The 25674-nt window shown below is 42.8% G+C and overlaps 3 protein-coding genes and 2 long non-coding RNA genes across 7 annotated transcripts; 4 read left to right on the plus strand and 1 right to left on the minus strand.

Moving 5' to 3' along the window:
- LOC8072331 lies at positions 12-1257 on the plus strand. 2 transcript variants are annotated; one of them, XM_002447038.2, is made up of 3 exons: positions 12-239; positions 460-576; positions 661-1257. In XM_002447038.2, exons 2-3 carry the CDS (start codon positions 480-482, stop codon positions 885-887), a joined length of 324 nt encoding a protein of 107 aa, XP_002447083.1. In that variant the 5' UTR covers positions 12-239; positions 460-479; the 3' UTR covers positions 888-1257. The 2 variants fall into 2 exon arrangements, with proteins under 2 accessions (XP_002447083.1, XP_021318707.1); XM_021463032.1 differs by having other exon boundaries at positions 23-239; positions 341-576.
- On the minus strand, positions 1731-4853 carry LOC8063959 (zinc transporter 3). The gene is made up of 3 exons (XM_002448469.2): positions 4152-4853; positions 3522-3671; positions 1731-2953 (listed from the first exon to the last, which is right to left on the minus strand). The coding sequence occupies exons 1-3, from the start codon at positions 4797-4799 to the stop codon at positions 2648-2650; spliced, it is 1104 nt and encodes a 367-aa protein (XP_002448514.1). The 5' UTR covers positions 4800-4853; the 3' UTR covers positions 1731-2647.
- On the plus strand, positions 3544-4239 carry LOC110436150. The gene is made up of 3 exons (XR_002453861.1): positions 3544-3678; positions 3763-3813; positions 4106-4239. It is a non-coding gene; the product is annotated as an uncharacterized LOC110436150 (long non-coding RNA).
- On the plus strand, positions 4834-8079 carry LOC110436149. 2 transcript variants are annotated; one of them, XR_002453860.1, is made up of 3 exons: positions 4834-5431; positions 5699-7819; positions 7951-8079. It is a non-coding gene; the product is annotated as an uncharacterized LOC110436149 (long non-coding RNA). The 2 variants fall into 2 exon arrangements; XR_002453859.1 differs by having other exon boundaries at positions 5699-8079.
- On the plus strand, positions 20769-24025 carry LOC8072332 (polygalacturonase QRT3). The gene is made up of 3 exons (XM_002447039.2): positions 20769-21350; positions 22445-22681; positions 22803-24025. Exons 1-3 carry the CDS (start codon positions 21087-21089, stop codon positions 23790-23792), a joined length of 1491 nt encoding a protein of 496 aa, XP_002447084.1. The 5' UTR covers positions 20769-21086; the 3' UTR covers positions 23793-24025.

Consider the following 25674-nt stretch of genomic DNA (forward strand, 5'->3'; position numbering starts at 1 on the left):
TTCCCCCTCGTGGTAGGCAACAGGCAGGTTCGAGTTCGATCCAATCGACCGCAGCCCTCCGTCTCCTCTCGTCGCTTCCTCCATCTCTCGGCGTCGAATCTCCTCGGGCCACCGAGCACACTCTACTAGCCGCTCGGAAGGAGTTCTTCCGGGATTGGAGCCGTTGCTGCCCTCACCTCTGCTGGGGCGGCGTCGAGCGGAGACCCAATCGGAAATCGAACTGACTTGGTCTTTTGTTGGTAAGAAATCCTCTAGCCTGTTTCGCGGGATCCCTTCTTGCTGCCAATGATCTAGTCGAAATCTTTCTGGCTGAGATGTACGCTCCAACCCATCCGTGCAGTTTACTGAGGAAGTGAGGAGTTGCTTGCTTTATGTGTGCGCGCGTGCGTTAAAAAGCAGTTCACTCCCTATTTTTTTTGGGCTCTAGCTGAACTGCGGATATCTGTACGTTGATTTCAGCTTCCCCATCCGGAGAAGCAATGTCAGGAGTGATCACAAAGTTTGCGGTTACATCCATGGTGATGTGGATGGCCCCGGTTGCGATCATGTATGGGTTCTACTACCAGGTGTTTCCAGGTTCGGCTTCTGTTCCTGTTTTCATTGCTGCATGGTGTACTCCATCTATTTGGTAATGGTAGTTTTTTTTTTCCTTAATTTCAGGTGTGAGTCAGATGTCATCCTCGGCGCAGACACTCGCCAGCGGGTTCCTGGCTGTTATATCAGTTAATCTGGTGATCGGCTTTTACATATTCATGGCGATGAAGGAGACTCCACACCAAGAGCCACAGCCAGATCCCACCTTCCTGGCGAACGCCAAAGCGAGTATCAACCAGCCAACATCCTCTCAAGTGAGTGATGATTCCAAGGGGAAGGGAAAGGTCGAGTAAGCTGTAGCATGTTGGCTCTGGTCTTGTGTATGCTAAGTGCATGCTATTTAGGAGGAATAGTTGTGCTACACCATCACACTACACCGCAAGTCCGCAACCTTTTAAAGCTCATGATTTTGATGTAAATTTTATCAGTTATGGTTATGGAGCAATATGAAGTTGAACCTTTTGTACCTATTCAATTTGGAAACTGTGTTCAATGTTATTTTAGTTACAATACTCATGAAACTACTGTTGGTTGTATTTAGGTCCTTTTTGGTTATTTGGTTTGATTCTATTTAAGCATGTGCCTAGAACACACATCGCTGATCTGTGTTGTCATTCTGGTTTTTTGTGAGATAAAATATATCAGCATAGTTACTGGGTGATATTTGTAATATCTGTTCAATGTGGATATTTTTCTATGCACACTGGTAACCTTTATTAGCTCTGGTCCAACTCGTTATTGATGATTGTTATAATGTTATTATTCCATAAGGGCACTCACAATGCAGACTCTATCATAGAGTCTAAAGTTATTTATTACCTTGAACAATGTGGACTTAGAGTCTAAATAAGACTTGGAGTCTTATTTTTTCTACCTCTATCTTCAATAAATATGATGCCACATCAGCAAAATAACTACAAGTCTTATTTAGACTCTAAGTCCATATTGTTCGAGGTAATAAATAACTCTAGACTCAACGATAGAGTCTGCATTGTGAGTGCCCTAAGGGCACTCACAATGCAAGACTCTATCACAGAATCCAAGACAATTAGTTACATATTATTTATGATATTTTGCTGATGTGGTAGCATATTTATTGAAGAAAGAGGTAGAAAAAAATAAGACTCCAAGTCTTATTTAGACTCTAAGTCCACATTGTTCGAGGTAATAAATAACTTTAGACTCTATGATATGATAGAGTTTGCATTGTGAGTGCCCTAAGGAGAATAATTAATTACCTTGAAGTACACATGAAAGTTGTTGTGGTCGTTAATTGCTGCACTTTTTTTTAATCTTTTGACCTATAGCAACCTTTATCCAACATGTAAACTTTATTATAGGATAAATAGGATTTTGTTGAAAAATGCTGCACGATTCTATTCAATAGCCAAAATGTGCATAAGCAAAAAACCTTCTGTACCAGAGGCTAATCACAAAGTAATGTATACATCCCTAAGAATTTACAAAGGGCTTCTAAACTCTTATAGCCTTTTTTTTTTGTTAAATTGGCATTCTTTCTAAAGGATATCGATCTTCTATGAAGATTTCTCTCAACATAGGATCAAGGGGGATTCCTTTTAATATCACTTTGATCAGTATTTGTTAAACATGTTTTTCTCAGAAGAGTGTACTACTGTTGATTTTCCTGCATATATCCATGACCTTTGTAGTTTGTACCTCTCAGGTCATATGTTTAACTATGAATTTTACATGTTTCTTCTGGCTATTGCGATAAGCTAAAAGATACAGATTGGTTGATTGTATGATAAAATGGCCTCAAGTCTCTCTTTACGACTGAAAGCTCTGGACAGGACCTACAGCTAATGACTAACATAACTTTAGGATATAGGATTATGCTAATGAATAATGGATCATGCAATCTCACATTATGAAGTACAAAGGACCATCTGAGGCTATATGTATGGAAAATGGAGAACTCGTGGATTTATGTGATGAACCCTTCAACAAGGGTGTCTTATTTGAGAAAATGGAGAACTCTTGGACAAATAAAATTATGTCTTCAACTCTAGCCATCCTCTGGTGGTTTGAAGATCTATGCCCATATAGCAAGCATGGACATCATCCCTGCACCTAAGAAAAGTGCAAGGTATGTCATCAGCTGAAGCTTTGTATTCGTCTGCAGTTTGGGTTTATTGAAATCTGTGGCCAGAAGATCGACTAATGACATGTAGATCAAAATTCCTGCTGAGGCTGAGTTGAACACTCCTTCAACAATGAAGGCTGTAGTGCTATGGCCATTGTAGCTAGATGAAATTGCAATCCCTAATGCAATGCCAATGGGTGCAGTCAGGGAGAAAAAAATTGCCATCATGACGGTAGCTCGCAACTTGAAATTTGCCTGCAGCGAGAAAGAGAAGCCAGAAGATGTTAGTTTTTTTGTTGTTGTGAAGCACAATATGAGCTTATTTCTTTCTTCTTTGTGTTCATTTATTTTATTTATTGAATAAATGTTAACATATTATTGCTAGGGTCTATTTGCATGGAGTAATTAGTAAAAGTTGTTTTTCTCTCTCAGAAAAGTTTGAGATTTATTTGTTTTAGCTTTTGGAACATGTCTGTTCAACAATTGATTGTTGATCAGTGTTGGGATATATTATGTGCCTTCTGTTATTACTATAAAAATTGATTTGCAATAGTTTGTACTTGTATAATGTGCCATGTTGCTGTCCAAGAATATTTCATTTTAACTTTGTACATTCTCCTTTTTTTCCTTCCTCTTGTTTATCCCCCCATTCTGCTGAAGGGGCACTTGGTATAAATTTTCTGGCACGCTGAGTTATAAAAGTGCCTTTTCATAAAAGCTGTAGCTTCTCATTATTTTAGTCAAAGGGTCAAAGCATAGAGAATGGTTAGTTTTTTTCAGCGAGATATATTAAGGTATTGTAGGTTATGGTCCAAGTATATACCTGCACAATGCAACCACCCAAGCCAATGCCTTCAAAGAATTGATGGAAGCTAAGGGCACCAACAAGAGGCCTGATGGTGTTTGGCCTCACAGATGCACCTAAGGACACCCCAATTATCACTGAATGCACCAAGATTCCAAGCTCAAGGACCTGCATGGTGAGAGATTTACTTTGTTATTTCAATATATTTTTGTCCTGAAAATTCTACTTAGCTGATGAACAGTGCGCTCACTTCTCTCAGGCTGGAGAGGGACTTTATGCTCTGAAGCACAAGTTAACACCCACTTTTTAGGTATTTATTATCTCCTTGTCCCAATCTATATTTCTTCATTAATATGTTTTGGGAACTGTAAATATTATTATGCCTTTTGTTCTTGGAACTATGAATGACAATTATATGTATCTTACAATGTAAATATATGATTGACCATAATGAGACATTTGAAGCTAATTCAGCAAACTGCTGTGTTATCTTGATTGGTTATGCACTACTCATGGAAAATTGGTGTATTCTTGATTCTATTTAAAGTAATGCCACACTTTTTTTTTATTTTCTTTGCTGCACTAACTTCAACTTTTATCAGTACTATTTGCAAGGGAGGTTCATGGACATCAAGGGACTGCACTTGCCTGAGATACCACCCTGTGCCGGATTGTGTCAGCTATTGAAGCCTCCTCTGGTGAATTGATGCCATCTGCCTCTCCGTGTGAATGGCCATGTGTTGCATGGGTGTGCACATGCACATGTTGTGCATGCCCAGTCCTCTCCTCATCTCCAGGTTGTTCATGGATCTCTAGGTTGTCGATTGGCCGTGCCTTCTTGAAGTGAGACCGGCGGTAGTACCCAGCAGCTAGTGAGTCTATCACCATTGTAGCCATTGCAGCAGACATTGCAATGAGGCCTGCAAAGGGGAAAATGTTCCCACCACTGCCACCTTTGTAGAGGCATGGGGATGTCAGCCCATCAAATGCTGCTGGCAGAATGTGGACCATGCCTGTGGCCAGGATGACACCAGCTGCAAATGCCTTGACAGCGAAAAAGATGTCACCATCAGGATGTAGCGCGGCCATGGAGCGCCCAAGTACTGGCACCAGCACACCAGCTGCTCCAGCTGTGAGGATGGATGCAATGGCAATCAGCTTCAGTTTCATAGCACCCAGGCTGTCAGTCTCAGTCCCATTTGTGGCATTTGTGCACTTGGAGGTAGTGGCTACAGCCAATTGTGCGAAGAGTAGGAGCCATGGAAACACTTTCAAGGTATGCTTCACAGCCCCCATGGCTATTGGTTATGTTGTGTCTTGTGATATGCTGTATGTTCAAGTATGAGCTGCGAGGGGAGGCATATGGTTTGTGCTTTATATAGGAGGAATGTGTTGACTGGGATGGTTGCCAGATTGGCATCTCGTGGGTCGGGTAGGGTCTGCTACTTTCAGTTTCCACATTCTTGTGTCAAAAACTGCAGTGCAAAGTGTTGCTCATACCGGAGCTTATACCAGTTATCACCATCAAGGACTGAACTCCCACAACATAGTGCTGCTGTTAGTTGCCACTTTATGATGATGCTTAATGACCGTTGAATCATCGAACATGAAAAGAGATCCAGCACAGATCCCCAGCCTGAAGCTCAGTTATCTGAATCTTGATCATCATGAGTCAGCTACCATATCTCCTGCTTGTCACTGTTCATAACTGCTGGATCGTTGATGACAAAAGCATAGGGCACCGGGTGCCATTCACCTATTCAAGCAAGGAAAATATCGGAAGCAAGGGTGTGGAATGTACTGGTGGCTGGTGACATGAATGGGTCAATGATGCTTTCTTGTATGGTCAGAGCATCTTGTAGTGTTGACACTATGCTGTCATTAGTTATTTAATTAGATTAAACTCTTTTGAGGCTTGCAATTTGATGGTGAGTTCTTTTTGGTAGTGGGCTGAACATGATGTTCCACTCATGCCTATTCATCTGTGATAAGAGATGACTAAAACCTGTTCATGAACTGACTGGTAGATTCATCCCTGAGATTAAAATTGACCTTTTCTTTGAGGATATTGCTCCTTTTTTGCTGTTGTTAGTTCAAGTATCTATTATTGCACACGGAAGACGTTGCTCCACCTTGCTGCTTGATGAGAGTGCTCCTGAACCAAACTGACCAAGTGATTTTCATGACTTCGGCAGGTATCACACTGTTTTCCTGGAAGCTGCAGATCTCCTTTTGCTAAGAATCTGAAGCCTCTCTTTCGACCAAGAAATGCATCTGAATGTGTTGTTTGGGGGCTATCTATTCAATCCTAACATGTGGGGAAGATAAAGGGGTTTCTTTTGTTAGAAATAACAAACTTGCAAAAGTGATTGCACTGGAGCATCAGATTGGAACTGAACTAAGAAGATCACACAATGCAGAGGCGATTGCCCTATATCCATCACCTCCAAATAAGCTCATCTGTCTATCAGTTGGACTCTCAAGCATATAGAGGACTGTTCATTAGGGGCGACTCTGTTGTGCATGTTCTCTGTACGACTGGCCCAAATTTATGCAATGTACGGCGTTTGGTCACTTTAACTACCCAGTGGCTTGTATTGCATGATTACACCTTTGGATAGTTCGTAGTTCCACTAACCTTGGCACTGCAGAGGTCTTAGTTCGTAGTTCCACTAACCTTGGCACTGCAGAGGTCTCCTTGTCCAGTATCAGTATCAAGGAATATTTGTGCATACAACAAATAGTAGGCATCAAATAAAGAGGCACGCCCCTTTTGTCTGGAGTGGGCAGCTGATGGTGAAAGCTCAGCTTTTTGATCAGGGAGAGAATGCTCCAATTTGATGGAAAAGAAAGCTGACATTGCATAATTCAGGCCCCAATATAGATAAGATCTCCATGACTTTGCAATAGGTTGGGGATGTTCCATGGATTACTGGTTTTGTACAGGATGCAAAGGTGCTGCCATTGTTGAAGACCCCTCTCTATTCAGCTGCTCAATGGGTTCAATGTTGGAATGGACGCGGTCTGCATCTTTATCAGAATGGTTATCCCAATTGGTCCCTTCACTTCACCTTTCCATGGCACAAACTTGCCGTGTCATTGGAGGCACAATGATTGATGCATACATGCAATGGAGAAGAATGGGAAAGTTGGCCGTCTGTGTGGGACTGTGGTGTGTGGACCATCCAAAAACTCATCCAGGCTTGTGGCTTCGACTGTTATAAGGATCTATGCCGGATTCTTCCTGCTCCATATCATCCTTCGATTGAACCATTTCAATCCCTAGAGAAGGATATTTCGGTGAAGTGGCTCACCCAATGACCCAAACATATCGGCCTCTGTGCCATGCCTACTTGTGAACATTGCAGTGGCAGTTGGCCAAATGATGGGCAGCCGGCTAAATGTCACAATTAGCCTGGCAGTTCACACTACATGGTTGCTTTTCATAGACACGACAATGGTCACCGGTCATCAGGTCGTGTAAGTTCACATGGTCTACTGAACAGTGTCCAAATGGTCTACTGAGTAGTGCATGCCCCAGTGGTCTGGTCTACTGAGCAGAGTCACGATTTGCTAATTAACATGTTCCAATAATGTCCGGAGAATGACAGATCAGTGAAGTGGCTGCCGAAAAGATGAGCCAATAGCAAGCAACGGAAGTTGGCCTAAAGATGAAAAGAGGCAGCTGATTACACACGCTTTGACAGCTGACAGAGCACGGTTTGCACAATGAACATGGAAATGCCCCTCACTCATCGGCCATCATCGGTCGATCCAAGCTGAGTTTACATCACCACATGGTCTACTTAGCAGTCTGCTAGTCATGGTCAGTGCACTAGCGGGGAAAAGAGGGGCCGGCTGGAGACAGCGTGACTCCTGTGGGAACAGCAGCCGCACCACCGGGGGATAAAAAGCCTCTGTTCGTGGGGGAGCCAATAATGCCGGCGAGATGCATGTTGCACGATGATGCCGAGCTTGACTTGACGCCGGGAGGCCGGCCGGTGATCTCGCCTGCTGAGCTCACCGGCACTGTGCTTGCTGGCTTGTGACCGTCCTAAAACCTGGAGGAGGCCCAGAGGTCGAAGGGGGCTAGCAGAGTGCAGACGGGGGCAGTAGATCTGCCAATCTACGGGTAGGGGACCTGTTGTGCTTGTGCTGCTGCTGCTGCTGTTCTAGAATCTGGAGGTGCGCTGGAATGGCGAACAGTAGGTGATGGTGGCATGCTTGCTTGCAGAGTCAGTGCGTGGCCTGATCACTTCGTGCGCTGCGTTCTTGTACGTGTTCTGTGTTCGTGCCTGCTGACAGGAGAAAAGACGGTAAACATGCTATGCATTTTGGGTGGCCACCAGCTAGTCAACTTTCTGTCAATGCGTGCTTGCTTGCTTGCTCCCCTTTCTTAGTGCATGGTAACTGGCTACTAACTGCTGGATTTACGTTTGATTTACAGATGCAAGGAATAAGGGAGACAGATAGACTGATCAGGGAGAGATAGATTATGTAACCACAGCAGGAAGCACTATGGCACTAGGCGAGAACTTTTTAACAACAATACTGATTTGATAGAGAATTTCAGAAATAAATGCTGTGATAGAAGATTTGTAAGAATAGAAGCCTGTCAAGCTAGCTGAATGCTGATAAGTACAATAATCAGCTCATTGTCGGAAGCCCAGCCTAGTGTAGTCCACGTAACCTAATTATTTCCCATAGACTTGTCGGCTATCACCAGATGGCAAGGTTATCGTGTAGACCTTTTGCATACTTTTAAATAAGCTAATCATGTTAAGCGTTGGTTCCTCTCATATATAAAGTTAACCATGCATCCACCATTGATTCAATATCAGAGATTCAGAGCTAATCATGTTAAGCGTTGGTTCCTCTCAGTGAACACCCCCTTTGGCAATCATTGTAGTCAACTTCGGTTTTTCACCATGACTTGGCTTCATCAAGGTATCCAAAAGTGACTTTTGAGCAGAAAGCTTCTTTCAGTCCTACCCAACACTGCCTAATAAGCCGTGCAGGGCTTATTACATAATTGACTACTCACTAAAGATTGGATCGACCATAGGAGACCTCAGGGCCTTGCAGCCTGTTAAAGACCACTGCAGCGCTGTTTTCTTTATCTCAGCCACAATCATCTGGGGTGTCTTCGTGCCCTTTCTAAAAATTTTGTCATTTCTCCTGTTCCGGATACTCCAGAGGGTCAAGATTACTTGAACAAATTTTGATCTCTTATATTTCAGACAGAGAGTTCTATAATTCTTAAAGTGCATCAGTAAGCCTGTCTGATCTCTCTTTGCAAGGTTCTTAGTCCAATATCAGACAGACGTGTGCCAAAGTCTTTGGATCAAACTTAATCGTTTGATCAAATAATTTACCGCACTACTCGGTAATACCCGTACACATGCTGACACGCGCACGCTTGCGATCGCAGAATGGGCATTCTCGGTCACGCGGCTCACCAGGGCATGCAATGCAATGGCAATATGGTAATGCAGGTCGTCATCAACTACCATTTTTCGTAACGTTGCGATCGCAGTTTGGCGTAAAGAAGTAAAGCTAGCTGAAGAGGCGACTTGACAAGCAATAGATAAAGCACACATACTTACTAGTACTAGATATTTAGCACAACGTGATTCTTGATTTCTTGTACATGGGCAGCATAAAGCAGCGGCAGCATCCACATCAATCAAACCAACCTTACCGACTTACCGTTAGTTCAATTTGCTTTCTTGTTTGCCGTACGCTTTGCTTGTTTATTTCTAACCGGATCATTGTGTCGATGTACTATTCTGCAGCTTAGTTAACTGAAAGGACCCTGTTCGTGCGAGTTGTGTGTGTGTGTGTGTGTGTGTGTGTGTGTGAGTGAGTGTGTCTAATGTACTATGGAGAGCGTGGTGGTACAAGTCCAAGCATATGAGATGTTTTACATGGCCGTAAAAAATAATAAAAAAAAGGATTTACCCTACCTGTTTGTAATTTCCCATTTGTACCATGCAGAATCATATATAATCACGTAATAAACATCGCACGTAAAGAGAGCAACTCTTTGTGAACGTGATTTCTCCGTCAAAGTTGATGTTGAGAGGAAGCAAGCAATGCAAGCAAATATCAGCAAATCGACCAGAGCATTCAAAAAACGTGCTTCGATTATTTTTCAAATATAAAATTCCGATCTACTAGGATCGATCGTCCCAGCACCGCTTCTGGCTCATGGGAGTCATGGTAATATCTTCTCTCTCTCTTTTTTTTACTCCGCTTCATTGTTTGAACAGCGTTATTACAAATCAAATTGCAGACAAAGGCTGCAAGAATCTAAGCAGGGTCTTAGCCCAAACAAAAAAAAAAAAGCTAGAAAAGAAAAGGCATGTTGGGCGCAGAGATGTGCTGCAAAATTCGTTGTTCTTTTGATATGGACCACTTGAAATGAGATGGTCATCTCCTCGACATCATCAAATATAGCTGAAGTTGTATTTTGTGGCCCAGCGCCCGTCACATTGGAGTTAGGCTGCTAATTCTCCAAGTTTTGTGGACGGACGGACGGGACGCTGATTGTGTGGCCCAGTCATAATGAGCAGCCCACGAGAGAGAGATAAGGCCCAACTTTTGTTTCAACTCTGATTTCCCATCAGAAATAATAATAATAATAATAATAATAATAATAATAATAATAATAATAATAATAATAATAATAATAATAATAACAATAACAATAACAGCAACAACAACAACAATAACAATAATCAGAAATTAAGAAAAAACTAAAATTACTGATCTTTCACATATATATAAACGTGTTCCTATCATGCCTAACTTTTCCTTTTTTTTAGGGCACTATCAATCATGCCCAATTTACGTAGTGGTGCCTCTCGGTAAACATATACATGCAGTAATTTTTCAGCAAGCGGTTGTTGTTGACAACTTTTTACCCTTTTTTTAACTCAACGGCGCCTCCGTCAAATAAACGAAGCGACCATATAAAAGTATAAGCAAATTTTAGGGAATGCGACGAACAGGTGTCAGTCAGGTGAGCAACAACGTACACATCTTTGTCATATATGAACTATAAACCTTGCCTAAATGTTTCCTGTCTTTGGTCCATATATGTAGATCCCTGGCCTAAATGTTTCCTGTCTTTGGTCCACATAGAATTGGAATAGAATTAAACTAAGTTTTATTTCAATCCACTCCAATATGTATGGATTGAAAGAGATATATATGTATCCAAACAAAATATTAGGAAATATGCAACACAAAAAAATATCAAACAAGTCTTCCAATGGAAGAGGATCGATTTTCCAGCAACGGAACGCAGCCATCAAGTTTGATAAAAAAAAGATTTACTATTTCTTTGAAGTTGTCACTATTGGAGCGAACTGAATTAACTAACCCTCGATCGGTTGGTCAGTTCTTTTAATCATCAAATTTATTCATCTTTCCTTTTTTTTGCTCAAAATCTATTTATTTGTCTGGATTCAGTTTGTTGCTCATATATATTTTGAGCAGAAAGTATATGAGCAACAAACTGAATCTAGACAAAATATATATTATATATGAACACCACTAAATACATCATCGAACATCACATATATACTACGAGAACATCACATGTATACATATGAATATCACAAAAAACAATATGGGACATCTAAAGAGTAATAAGAAAATAAAAAATAAATGATGCACAAAGAGAGAAAAAAATAAAAAAGAAAAGAAAAATAAATGTATCGTGTTCTTTTTCTTTGATTGTTTTTATACATATGGACATTTTAAAACATAATTAGAAAAGAAACAAAGCAAACAAACAATAAGAAATCAAAAGGAAAAAATAAAATAAAAGATAAAATAGAACGTACAACACGAGCTAGTAAAAAAATAAATTGAGGAAAGAAAATAAAAAATTAATAAGAACATGAAAAGCAAAAGAAGAAGAGAAATAGAAGAAACATAAAAATAGAAAGAACAATAGAAATCATATAAAACATAAAAATTACATATAAAAATGAATCATGAAAAAGAAAAGAAAAGAAAGAAAAAGAAAAGAAAAGAAGAAAAAAAATATACGTAACTACCTACTGGACGCTGCCAGAAAAAAGAAACAACAAAATACAATAAAAGAAAATAAAAGAAAAGAAAGAAAAAGAAAACATACGTAACTACCGGAAATCAATCTCGTGACCACACAGCAGGCCTGTCGTTGCTGCCTGTGCGTCGTACGGAAGATTCAGCTCCATCGCTCGGGAAGTCGTCGCGCGGAAAGATTTGGCGGGAATTCATCGGCGCACGTCTCCCGTCCGAACGGGATGATTTCCGCAACAACCCGACGTGCCTGACCTGCTGCTGTCATTAGACTACGGCTCTTTTTTTTCTTCTATTCTAAAAATAGCCTTGTTTAGTTTTAAAAAAAAATTGCAAATTTTTTTTAGATTCCACATCATATCAAATTTTGCTGCACATGCATGAAGCATCAAAAATAGGTAAAAAAAGATAACTAATTATACAATTTGCCTGTAATTTACGAGACGAATCTTTTGAGCCTACTTAGCCTATGATTGGACAATATTTGTCAAATACAAACGAAAGTGACACTGTTCACATTTTGTAAATTTTTTTACAAGTAAACAAGGCCTAAGCGAGAAATGTTACGGCACGGTGCTATGCAACCTGAGACCCAACAATTTCTTCTACAGCATGTAGAGAGAGAGAGAGTTGTGTAGGCAGGCTAAGGTCATGGTACGGTGTTAGAGTATCTCTTCTAAAATACTCTTCTATTTTAGGAATTTTGACAAAATTAATAAAAATCATCTCCAACAACATCCAAATCCACCTTCCGATCTTTTGGTACTTGAAAAAAACTACCCTCACGCGCGTAAGTTACGCACGCATATCATCATGCTAATCTAGAGGTGGAAGAACGTGAGAGAAAAAAACAAATAAGATAGGGTTCATGATATAAATGTACAAAAAACAAAGTATAAAAGTGGCTAGTGTGATTTAGAAATAGTTTAGGATTTTTTTAGAAAAGAAAATATATTAATATCCTAGCTTTTGCATAGAAATAGTTTAGGTTTTCTGATGTAAAATTCTCTTCTATCTTTTAGACATGAGATTTTGAAAACAGTTGGAGTTGTAGTTATTCTGTGTCTTCTAATATATTTTGCAAAGGTTATAAAACTTATTTTTGGTCGTATTTTTTATAAAAAAATACGGTAGGAGATGCTCTTAGTTAAGGATAGTAACATACTAGTTTTCTAAAGAAATAATATATTAGCCACATACAGTCCTCTATCCAGCATGAGGCCACTCTAAGTGAAAGTTTTATGTTTCAGTTTTCAACACTCATATATTAGAAACAATGCAGAAAAATTTCATCTCATGAAACTCCTTTTACCCCTATAAAACTTTTATCACCTTTTTCATAAATGAAGTGTTATGTCAGCATATTTACTGCACATAAAACTATATAAAACTCCTATTAAGATTCATGGCGTAACTCACCAAACCATCACCCGGCTGAGGATAGTTTAGAGATGCATAAACCGATTTGTTCAACAAACACAATCCACAATGGTTGGCCGACTGAACACATGAAGAAGAAAGGACTGTTGGCATGTTATTGACGTAAAGGCCTGTTTAGATTGGGGATGAAAATTTTTTGATGTCACATCGAATGTGTCGGAAGGATGTCGGGAGGGTTTTTTTGAAACTAATAAAAAAACAAATTACATAGCTCGTCAGGAAACTGCAAGACAAATTTATTAAGCATAATTAATCTATCATTAGCATATGTGGGTTACTGTAGCACTTAAGGCTAATCATGGAGTAACTAGGCTTAAAAAATTCGTCTCGCGATTCTCAACTAAACCGTGTAATTAGTTTAGTTTTTTATCTACATTTAATGTTCCATGCATGTGTCCAAAGATTCGATGGGATGGATGAAAAATTTTTGGGTGGGAAACTAAACAGGGCCTAAGCCAAATCGTGGCATGTGGACATGTTAATCGACATCGACTGACTGCGGCCTTGTTTAGTTCCCACCAAAATCAAAAGGTTTTCAAGATTCTCTGTCACATTGAATGTTGCGGCATATGCATGAAACACTATATATATATATATATATATATATACAAAAACAAAAACTAATTATACAGTTTGGCTGTAAACCGTGAAACGAATCTTTTGACTCTAGTTAGTCTATGATTAGATAATATTTGCCACAAACAAACGAAAATACTATAGTAGCGAAATCCAAAAAGTTTTCACATCTAAACAAGACCTGACTCTGTAAGTTCGTGTGCCATGATTTGGCCACTTGAAGTTAGAGCGTTGCTATATGTACACAAAGTCTGTATGCCACGATTTAGGTGTTCAGAGACAGAGTCAGCCAATATTTATGATGTGTTTTAAGATATCTACCTTTGTTAATTAGGAGTAATGATTAATAGAGGTGAATGTTTTTCTCTTAGGCATCCCATTCATATAGTTGGTCCGTAGTGGAATTGGGGATTGGTTCCGGCTACGTATAAGGTTCTGTTTAGTTGGAGGCAGTAAACTTTACCGTCTATCACATCAAATGTTTAAACGCATACGTGAAATATTAAATATAGACTATTTACGAAACTAAAAACATAGATAGAGAATAATTTGCGAGACGAATCTTTTAAGCCTAATTAGTTTATGATTGAATACTAATTGCTAAATAAAATAAAAATATTATAGGATCTGTTAAACTTTAACACCGTAATGCTTAACCACTTGTCACACAAGTGCTTAACCAAAACTTGCCTAGTTAGCTAGTTGTCCACCACCTTTGCGACTGATCCAAGTAAGAAACAAAGCAGGCAGGCAAGTATATTCTGATCTAATGGAGCACGGTTTTCCTTTTCCAAGAAGGTACGCAGGCATAAGGTTTTACACGGGGACGGGATTGGTGGCGATGGCACCGTAGCCGTAGGAGGGAGATTTCTTAATTAATAAGCATGACAATTGGCAACATGACAACATGAGCTAGCGTGCAGTAAAACGGCAGGAGCATGCGGCAGCCACAGCAAATGCGAACGATTCGTGAGGCGCTCATTTTCCTGCCTCCCCCTCTAAGCCTGGGCGTTCTAAGCCTGGACGTTCGCGTTATCCGATTTTTTGGGTCAAATAATTCGGGTAATAAAAATTGCTATCTGATATTAGTTTTTAAAAAACACTACTCTTAATTTTAGGTACTTAATAATTCATGCTCAGGTATTGCCGATTTATCTGAATTTTTAGAAAACAACAAACTACACAAAATTTCAATAGCAATTTATATATAATTTCAGCAATAATTTGTATAGAAGTTCAATAGCACTTTGCAAAGAATAATATATTACAGTCACTTGTTCAAACAAAGAGAATTATATTCTAATAAATTGATAAGTTCTAATATTTAACTAACAACACATGATAAATACAACGACATAGACAAATGTTTGGCTAGTCCGGGTAATTTGGGTACCAGAGGATATTACTCGAATTACCCAAACTAATTTCGGATAATCAAAATCACTATCCGAATTTAGGATTGGGTACCTCAAGTTTAGATAATTCAGGTCCAGACTCGAGTAATTCGGATACAGGTAATCGGGTAAGACTAATAATACGTGCCTCGCGTGTTGCTTAATAATACAGCCGGTAAGACTAATAATACAGCCATAATACAGCCAGTTACTGGCTATAAGATTTCTTTACAGCCATCTTATAGTCCACTTATATAGTAGTTAGCTCATCACTATTAATACATGGCTCACTTATCTCTTTTATAAACTTTTTTAGTTCTTGTGTCTGAGCTGGCTGTAAGCTCATTTTCTGCTTTTCTTTTTTCTCCTCCATGTCAGTATTATATTTGCTTTAGGCAGTTCGCATATGGATGGCCGGATGGGAGCAGTTGCGTGCGTCTTGCGTGTAGTGTTAAACGGCAGAGGCAGGAGCATGCAGCAAATGCGAACGTTTCGTGAGGCGCTCACTTTCCTCGATCCCCTCTGCGTACGCACACGCCTACTAGTAGCTTTTACACATTTTCTTTCTCACAAAAAAAGAAGAAGAAGAACTCCACTACTCCACGTATCATGCATGGATTGATGATCAGCTAGCTGGCGATCGATCGAGCCTGTGACTGTGATGGTGGAGCTGTGAAGGTCACTGTCTCCCCTGAATCTGGGAGACACACACTTTGTTCGTGTTGGCGAAATGTCACAATGCGAGCTGTGAACCTGATCGATAGATGGCCAATAAACAGTACACCTATCTCTGTCTCTGGCAGCATGCATTTTAATTTGCGTCATGCAGAGACGATGGCTGCATCTACGCATATGGCACGGCTGTGGCCGCATCACTGGATGTGTTCTGCAGCTTGTCTTGGGCCTTGTTTAGTTTACCCAAAAAGCAAAAAATTTTTAAGATTTCCCGTCATATCAAATCTTGCGGCACATGCATGAAGCATTAAATATAGACGAAAGCAAAAACTAATTACATAGTTTAGCTGTAAATCGCGAGACGAATCTTTTGATCCTAGTGAGTCTATAATTGGATAATATTTGTCACAAACAAACGAAAGTGCTACAGTATCGAAATCCGAAATCTTTTCGGAACTAAACAAGGCCTTGTTTAGTTTTTCAAAAAGTTTTACCAAAAATTTTAGATTATCTGTCACATCGAATCTTGCGGTACATGCATGGAGTATTAAATATAGATGAAAATAAAAACTAATTACACAGTTTACCTGTAGTTTGTGAGACAAATCTTTTGAGCCTATTTTAGTCCATGATTGGACAATATTTGTCAAATACAAACGAAAGTACTACAGTACCCTAAATCCCAAAAATTTGCTAACTAAACAAGGGCTTGATTGCCGGGCGTCTTTCAGGTGCAGGTGCAGCTATGCTATACGGCAGGCGCAGCATGTTGGCTTGAGCTTCTGTCAATCATAATAATATTTCTTTTATAATAAATTAGTGAATAATAATTTAATTATGATTTATGAGGCCAAGCGAAGCAAACCGCTGACCCGGCAGATCGAGGAGAGGCAAGAAGATAGGTCGACAACCGCCGGCCTGCCGGCCGAACACGAAACGACCTTGCGATCTCGGGCGCTCGTGACGTCGTCGGCACCACAATGCAACTTGGTCCAGTCCTCATCGACCAGCATGCATAGAGACCAGTGCTGGAGCAACACGCGACGCGAGGACCTACTCTCCGCGCGCGTGTTCTCGACCGCTTCACCGGCTGGCCTTGGGCATTTCGTGGCTGACGCTGTGATGCAGCCAGGGGCGGAGCCAGGATTTGAACATACGGGGGCTGTGCAACCAAGAACAATCATGTGTGTCAAAATATTACATGACAAAGATGTACATAGCACCAAAATAAACGTTTGCGTTGCGATGCAAAAAAAGCAGAAAAACTAACAAAAATAAAAGAGAAATTTAACTAGTCTCAGGCCTCTAACCTTCACTTGATCATTCTATTTCTTTGTCCAGAAAAAGAATCACAATAAAAACAAGTAGTTAAACGGGGCAAAATTAATTAGTACTAGATCCTAACATCAAATGACAAACATTCAGTTACATATCGTTTAGTCTTAGACAAAACGATCACTTAAACAGGTAAAATGGTCATTTAAATAGAAGGCTAAACAGAAACACCATATCACTGTTAGTGTTTAAAAGTTGAGTACAACGGGCTAAATGACCGTTTAGAGTTTAGACCAATAATGATACAAACATAGGAGATAAGAAAGATAATAGGAAGACTAATGCTAAATAATATAGATCCCATTGTTGGAGATCAATTCAGAAGGATTAAACAAGAAAAATGTTGTTTTTCAATTAACTAGCTAATTAGAGTGTGTGGTAGGGGACAAACTGATATTTGATAGGCAATAATAAAAATAAAAGATATGAAGAAAATATTAGAAAGATCTATATTCTATTTGTATAAGAAACTATTAGAGATTAATATGAAATAAGAATAAAAATCTTAGTACAGATAATATCGTTAACTAGCTAATTAGATAATTAAACATCTAATCTATGAGGTGTATTAAGGGAGTTATGGGAAGGTTGGGGGGTGCCAGGCCCCCCTCATCCCCCCCTTCCCTCCGCCACTGGATGCAGCACGCACGGCACGGCACGAACGCACGCACCTGGGCCTTGTTTAGTTTCAAACATTTTTGCAAAATATGAATAGTAACACGTTCGTTTGTATTTAACAAATATTGTTTAATTATAGACTAACTAGGCTTAAAAGATTCGTCTCGTCAATTCCGACTAAATTGTGCAATTAGTTTTTATTTTCATCTATATTTAATACTTCATGCATACGTCTAAAGATTCGATGTGACGGGGTATCTGAAAAATTTTACAAAATTTTTTAGAACTAAACAAGGCCCTGGGAAGCAACAGAGGAGGGAGGGAGACGGGAGCAACCAAAAATTCCCCTGTGCGGCGTCGTGGGCATCGCAGACTGTAATTAGAGCCTTGTTTAGTTCTAAAATTTTTTGCAAAATATAAATAGTAGCACTTTCGTTTGTATTTGACAAATATTGTCCAATCATGAACTAACTAGGCTCAAAAGATTCGTATGTAATTAGTTTTTATTTTCGTCTATATTTAATACTTCATGCATATATCTAAATATTTGATGTGACGGGGAATCTGAAAAGTTTTGCAAAATTTTCTAGGAACTAAGGCCTTGTTTAGTTTCCAAAAAATTTCAAGATTCCCCATCACATCGAATTTTGTGGCACATACATGGAGTATTAAATGTAGACAAAACCAAATACCGATTACACAGTTTACCTGTAATTCGCGAGCTGAATCTTTTGAGTCTAGTTAGTCTATGATTGGACAATATTTGTCACAAACAAACGAAAGTGCTACAGTAGCCAAAACCAAAATTTTTCCTCAAGTGAACAAGGCCTAAACAAGCCCTAGCTAGCCTGCGCGTTAGACGTACTGGTGGAGCGCCGGCGGTTGCTTTCGAGGCGTCGTGTTCGGCCGGATCCGTTGGTCATCCGCTCTCGTCCGCGGACAAATCAAATCAAAGGCAGCTAGCACTAGGATGAAAATAAATATCATCGATATCATATTTGTTTTTATATTTCTGGTACGAATAATATCAATCATGTCGAATAAGATAGGATTGAATGTTAATATCATAAATATACGATTTAAGTAATTAAATACAGATACAGAATCAGATATTGAAGATTCAGACTCAAATATGGATAAATCTGAATATGGTCGGACCGTATCGTTTTCATCCCTAGCTAGCACATGCCAGCTCCGCTCCCGACGCATGCAGCTACTATACTGGAACGCACGCAGCAGTCAGCACGCTTACCATCGATCCTCGCTACTGCAGCGGAAACTTCTCCTGCAGAGACCGACACTGTCTGCCTTCTTTGTATTGTACTGTATATGGTCACCGCTACATCTGTCTTTACAGGCAATCACCTTTGTAGGGCCTTGTTTAGTTCATCTTGAAAATCAAAAAGTTTTCAAAATTCTCCATCACATCGAATCTTGTGGCACATGTATGAAACATTAAATATAGACGAAAATAAAAACTAATTACACAGTTTAGCTGTAAATCACGAGACGAATCTTTTGATCTTAGTTAGTCCATGATTGGATAATATTTGTCACAAACAAACGAAAGTGCTACAAACAAACGAAAGTGTTACAGTACCGAACATTTTTCACTTTTCGGAACTAAACAAGGCCTAGGTGTACGTCAAAAGCATCGACATTTACCGGATTAGTTTTTATTTCTGGTACTGTATTTATCGATATTTATCGATATTTCTGGTACTGTGAGGTTGCCAGAGTACTCTTATACAAGCCATGTCACCGCGTCCAGTTCACCTGCACACCTGGCAACCTCATCCACATAAATGAGTAGCCTGCAAGTCTGCATAAACTCATCAGTCGTCAGGCATTATGGCTGCCCCGTCGACCATCTGCAGGGACGTTTGTTCGTAAAGCTAGCGATGGCTCTACGAACTTTACAATAAATCTAAACCATAAATATGATGCTCCCTTTTCCCTTTTGCGACTTTTAGGTTCAAACGGAAATACATATGATGCTTTTGTGGAGACACGATCAAATCGTACCTTCCAAGTGTAGGGAGAAAGCATCTTCAGGTTAGTTGGAAACAGATGATAGCAAAGTGAGCAGCACTCACACTCACTCACTCCACAGTGTTCCCACTCCATCACCTTTTTTTTTTTTTGAAGCTACCTCCAAGGTTAAGGAGCTTTATCTTTCCGTTGCAATACTTATTGGCTGGAAATGCCACTGCACAAAGCAAACCCCCCGCTTTTATTCTCAATCTCTGAACTTATCGTTTCGTAAACAAATCAAGGTGCAGTGCACACAACACAGTATATTCGATCAGGCTTCAGACTACAATTAGATGATGGTAGCTTCCAAGAAATTCAGAGCATCTCGCCAGCATCAAGAATGCAAAGGTAAGGGAACAAAGGAAACGGAGAGCGTGTGCAGAGCACCCAAGGAAAGGAACGGAAGGTTAGTTAAGAAAAAGTAGAGGAGATGAGAGGAAAAAGATGGTGAAAGCAAGCGAGAGGCAGGCGAACAACCAGGTCGGAACGGAAGCAGTGGGAGAGGAAAAAAGAATCCCCTCACACCAAAGCAACTTTCCTCAGCAGGGCACACCAAGCAGGTGCACACTGCCCCTGCACTTCTAGAACCCTGGATTAATTCGCGCGGCGTGCTCTGCTCCCGGCCCCCCTCGAGGATTAGTAAAACAAAACCAGTAGTAGTAGTCTATTATCCACGCCATCATGCCAAGAGTTACCGTTGGTAAGAAGCTAATTAATCTGGTCCAATCCAACCACCGCCCGTCACCGATGATTGTTTACACTAGTAATAACTCATGATAAAATAAAGCTCGAAGAGGAAGGCGCGCGGATCTAGCTCAACTGCGGCATCAATGTTCGCGTAAAAGCTTTGCAGACAGAAACCATAACGACGGAACGGCTGGTCTGCATGCTCTGCTGCAGCTGCGGTCAAAAACGGCCGTAGTATTCAATGGCGTAGTTCGACGCTGGAAGAAACGAGGGGTGAATCGATCGACTCGTCAAGCAATTATCGATGATTTCGTTTTCGGTCGGCCTCCGCTGTCTACGATGCGAAATGACCCTTTCCAGTCCCATTTCCACCTGCCTTGTAACCATCGCGGCAACATGGGCGCTCCAAGCTTTATTAGCTGGTGATGTTGGCGTCTATCTCATCACACCTATAAATCCTCTCTCTCTCTCTATGTGCTGTGCAGGTGCAACTGCGACCCCACCACACACACACTCATACGCCTTCTTCCTCTACTACCTGCTCATACACCTGCTTGGCATTTCAGCACCAAGAGAGGAAAGGCGCGTAGTGCCACACAGAGAGAGAGAGCGAGACAGAGAGGGGGCTGTTGAGGAGGCCTGGACGAACGCCATTGATGCGGCAGCAGCAGTAGGAGGAGGAGCAGAGAGGGGCAGCAGCAGCAGCTGAGGCCAGGCTCAAGAAACCGATCGAGAGGCCAAGGGAACCATGGAGCCTGCGCCGGGACGGAGAGGGAGATGCCTGCCGCTGCTTCTCCTTCTGGGGGCGCTCGTCCTCGCATTGGCCGGCGGCGCGACCGCGGCCGCGTGGCCTCACCCTCACGGCCACGGCGGCTCCGTCGGTCTTGCCGCTGCCGCCGACGGTGCCGGCATGGCCAGGACGGCCGGCGGCGAGCGGTGGTACCGGGATCTCGCGCTCAGGAGGATGGAGAGCGTCAGATCCTCCTTCGGGGCCAGAAGAGATTTGGCAACGGTAAGTATGTCTTTGCTGTCGCATGCTTTTTTCTTTGCTTTAGCTTTCGGTTCTTCGTTCTTAATTCGTTCTCGCTTGAGTGCGGTTGTCGGGTGCGGTTCAGGTGTTCATTGCTCTTTGCTCCTACCCTCCTTTTTTTTAATTATTTATTGTTTTTTAATTCGTCATAGTACGGTCCCGATCTTTCTCCTTGCAGTAATGAGTTGTTTAATGGCCAGTTCGTAGTTAGTCTCGTACAGTCAGTCAGTCAGTCCCCTCTGAATCTCTGATCATGTTCTTTGGAGTGTACGGGCACCACCAAATTAGAGATAGAACAGACAGAGACACATGCGTCGTCGGCTTGCTTTGCATTGCAGCTAAGCTTTTACCGGTAGTAGTACATTAATTCTTGCAATTCTACAAGAAAAGTAACGGCCTTTTGCCACCAACCAAATGGAGATTTGCAATTACAAGTAAACCCACTCTCCACCGGCCACCGTCTCGTTTTCCGCCGGCCGTCACTGTCATGTCGACGCTGAGCAGATCCAATCATCCGAAACCTTCCTCTGGAGAAACACACTCAAAAACGTCAGGCTCGTCGGTCACCCAGACCCAGGCCAACCACCACCCATAGGAATAGGACAGGAATTCTAGGCGAGCCGTTTCACCGGTGTGTCCCTGGCTGCGAGCCCGCCATGCCGCCATTCCATTGCAGGTCTTGCAAGTGCGTCAGGTTCTTGACCGCAGCAAAGCGCATGACATGACGCCGTCCGCCTGGAACTCTGAAATCTAACCATTTTCTTCGCTGTACCAAACATTACGGCATTGCCTCCCAGTTTCCCCGTGCCGTGCGATTTCGTCAGGAAATGTTTGGCGTGCTCACACTCCCCACTCCACGGCGCTGGCAAAAAGCAACTTTTCCCCGTCCCAGCTCTCTGTTTCCGTCTCCTGCAGCGGCAATGCCATGCCAACCACCGCTACCTGCCCCCGCGCCAAACGCAGCTACTCGTGCAGCCCGTCGTGCTCGCCTCGTGTCACTCGCACACCATTGGCGCGTCCGTGCGGCAGTACTGCCACGTCTGTCTGACCTGGCGTGGCGTGGAATGTGGCTGCAGGCTTCCGCGAGCACGCGGGTGTACCACGTGACGGACTACGGCGCGGACCCGACCGGCGCGACCGACGCGACGGCCGCGATCAACAAGGCCATAGCGGACGCGTTCAGCCCGCCGAACAACGCCACCATGACCGGCGGCATCCCCGACCTCGGCGGCGCCGAGGTGCACCTCGACGGCGGCACGTACCTCATCAAGGGCCCCCTCACCCTGCCGGCATCCGGCGGCGGCAACTTCAAGGTGAAACTCGACACGTAGACCGATCTTCGTTTTTTGTTTGTACTAATTAATAACATAATAAAAAGATACCGACGTCGTTTGCGCTGCTGACACGTACCAACGTTCCGGCGCGTGAACGCAGATCCACAGCGGGTCACTGCGCGCGTCCGACGACTTCCCGACGGACCGGTACCTGATCGAGCTGTCGGCGACCAAGAGCGGGCGGAGCTACGACTACGAGTACGCGACGCTGCGTGACCTGATGCTGGACTGCAGCTACCGCGGCGGCGGCGTGACGGTGGTGGACTCGCTCCGCGTCGCCATCGACAACTGCTACGTGGCGCACTTCGCGTCCGACGGCGTCGCGGTGCGCGGCGGCCACGAGACCTTCATCCGCAACACCTTCCTGGGCCAGCACATGACGGCGGGGGGCGACCCCGGGGAGCGCGGCTTCACGGGCACGGGCATCCGCCTCGACGGCAACGACAACTCCGTCTCCGACGTCGTCATCTTCTCCGCGGCCACGGGGATCATGGTCACCGCGCCGGCAAACTCCATCTCCGGCGTGCACTGCTACAACAAGGCCACGGGGTTCGGGGGCACGGGGATCCACCTCAAGATCCCGGGGCTCACCCAGGCGTGGATCAGCAACTGCTACATGGACTACACCAGCATCGTCGCCGAGGACCCCGTGCTGCTCCACGTGTCCGGGTCTTTCTTCCTCGGCGACGCCAACGTCGTGCTCAAGGCCGTCAACGGCGTCGCCAGGGGCGTACAGGTCGTCGGCAACATCTTCAGCGGCCGGGACAAGGGCGTCGACATCGTGCAGCTGGACGGCAAGTTCACCACCGTGGACCAGGTGTACGTGCAGCAGAACTCCGCCACGGGGATGACCATCAAGTCCACCTCGGCGCGCGCGTCGGCCGACGGCAACGGGAGCTCCTGGACGCTCGACTTCTCGCCGGTGCTGCTGTTCCCGGACCGCATCGGACACGTGCAGTACTCGCTCGTCGCCGGCGACGAGTTCCCGAGCCACACGCTCCGGAACGTGTCCGGCAACCAGGTCGTCGTCGCCACAGACAAGGCCGTGTCGGCCACGGTTCACGTGCTGGTGGACCAGAACAGCGACTGAGATGAGAATTAATGAGATGGTGCGTGCGTGCGGTGCGTGCTGCTGCCTGCTCGTGCGGCTGCTGCGAGCAAGGCGTTGTTATTCGTTCGTTTCTTCTTCTTCTTCTTGCATATTTCAGCCATTCACATTATTCATGTCGTCAGGAAGATGGCAGTTGTTTGATCGACAAAATGCTCCAGAATGGATCATTTTTTTTTCCTGTCTGAAATGGAATGACCCAGAAGCTCGACTAATCTGCGCATGAAGCTTGCTGGTTAGCAACTTAAAAATGGAATTGATTCTGAAAAGTGACAAAAAAAACAGGGAACCACTTTCACTTTCACTTGCAGTAGTAGGACTGTAGGAGTAGATCTTAGGCGACATGATCCATACCTGGCCACTGTTTTCTGGTCACCAGTCATTCTCAGATGTACCAGAAAATGGCCCTCGAATCATGCAAGCTTCATTCATTTCCTCCATTCCAATTCAGAAACGTGGCCCGGGACCAAGCTCTGAAAGTTCCTAAACCACACAATTGTTTGCGTGCTTTTGTCATGGGAACGTTAGCGTGGGATGGGTATAGATGGTCAAATGGACGGTCCGCTCTGGCAAGACCCTGGTACTACAACACTACTCAACACTATGACCTACTCGTGCCATGCCATTGCCATGTCGGCATGCCATGTGCCACTTTCTCAGCGTAGACACGACACTGTAGCCCATTAGCCATGCATCACGGCATTATTGGCAAGCGCAGAGACACCCAATAAGAATTAAAACAGTCCTGTATAACCTGAAACATAATAATAAGTGTTAACTAATACAATTTTACTCGTTTGTCACGGTCATCTTTAAATTTCAAAAAGAATTCATATGCCAATCACCTCAAGTCCATTGAGAATAGCGTCATGTCTATTTTCCTTGGCTTACTAATTTAAGACATTTGCAAGTTCTCAAAAGAACCTTGAAAGCATCTAGTAAGGGCCTAGGAGGGGGTGGGTGAGTACTTAGTAGGTCTGGTTCTAAAACCCGACTAATTCGAAATTGATTAGCAGACCACTAAGTTTCCGAGTATCCCCATGGAACCTCTGTGTCGTGAAGATTCCAGAGACATATGCTCAGAGCCTCCATGCAACAAAGCACACACAACTTATAACAACGAAATACAATGAATGAAACTTGATTCGATTGTTATACCAGCCTTCTTGGAGGTTGTGTGTTGAGCTATCCAAACAAGTGGTTGCACCTAGAACTTGTGGAGCAAGTAGATCGGGTCCAAATCCTAGAAATGCAATTGAAACACAAGTAATAGCAACATATGCACAACACACAACAGACATAATATTTATCTTATGGTTCAGCTCGCCAGCAAGACTTAAGACTAAGTCCACATTGTTGAGTGAGCCACAAAGGCTTAGAGTTTCTTCCCAACTCATACCTTTTCTCAAGACCACCACCGAGTAGTGAGCTTGAGGGTTCCATACGATATGACTCTATCATTCAAAACTTTCTACTCAAAAGCTTTTAGGACAGGCTCAAAATATCGAAGGAAATCAGATGAAAGTAATTTTTAGGGGGTTACAGAGCCATGTGAAGAATAGTACTTTGTATGACTCTCACCCAGTCACCCTCAACATCGGTGGCAAGATAGTAATGTGGGTGAAAAGGGAGTAATATGATTAGCAAACGCAGGAGGCTTCCGTTTGGGAAGGGAGACAAAGTGCAAAGGTGAAGACCTTAATTCACTCCCTTCCTGCCAAGCCTCAGCGTGATACAAGTCGTTCCGCACACCCATAAAGCTGGTTGTGCACTTCCCCCCCCCCCCCCCCAAAAAAAAAAAAAAAAACTGGTTGTGCACTCATGCATGTAAATCATGCATTTGTGGTCCTGTGGAACACTACAC

This window comes from Sorghum bicolor, chromosome 6 (assembly GCF_000003195.3).
Source record: "Sorghum bicolor cultivar BTx623 chromosome 6, Sorghum_bicolor_NCBIv3, whole genome shotgun sequence".
NCBI classification, from domain to species: domain Eukaryota; kingdom Viridiplantae; phylum Streptophyta; class Magnoliopsida; order Poales; family Poaceae; genus Sorghum; species Sorghum bicolor.

Bases quoted from the DNA above. Each gene is read 5' to 3' on its own strand.
- LOC8072331 (XM_002447038.2), top strand. From the start codon at position 480: ATGTCAGGAGTGATCACAAAGTTTGCGGTTACATCCATGGTGATGTGG. The intron at 577-660 runs GTTCGGCTTCTG...CCTTAATTTCAG, and splicing joins CTACTACCAGGTGTTTCCAG to GTGTGAGTCAGATGTCATCC.
- LOC8063959 (XM_002448469.2), bottom strand. From the start codon at position 4,799: ATGGGGGCTGTGAAGCATACCTTGAAAGTGTTTCCATGGCTCCTACTC. The intron at 3,672-4,151 runs GCAAGTGCAGTC...CTCACCATGCAG, and splicing joins GGCACAGGGTGGTATCTCAG to GTCCTTGAGCTTGGAATCTT. The intron at 2,954-3,521 runs GTATATACTTGG...TTCTCGCTGCAG, and splicing joins TGGGTGGTTGCATTGTGCAG to GCAAATTTCAAGTTGCGAGC.
- LOC8072332 (XM_002447039.2), top strand. From the start codon at position 21,087: ATGGAGCCTGCGCCGGGACGGAGAGGGAGATGCCTGCCGCTGCTTCTC. The intron at 21,351-22,444 runs GTAAGTATGTCT...ATGTGGCTGCAG, and splicing joins CCAGAAGAGATTTGGCAACG to GCTTCCGCGAGCACGCGGGT. The intron at 22,682-22,802 runs GTGAAACTCGAC...GCGTGAACGCAG, and splicing joins CCGGCGGCGGCAACTTCAAG to ATCCACAGCGGGTCACTGCG.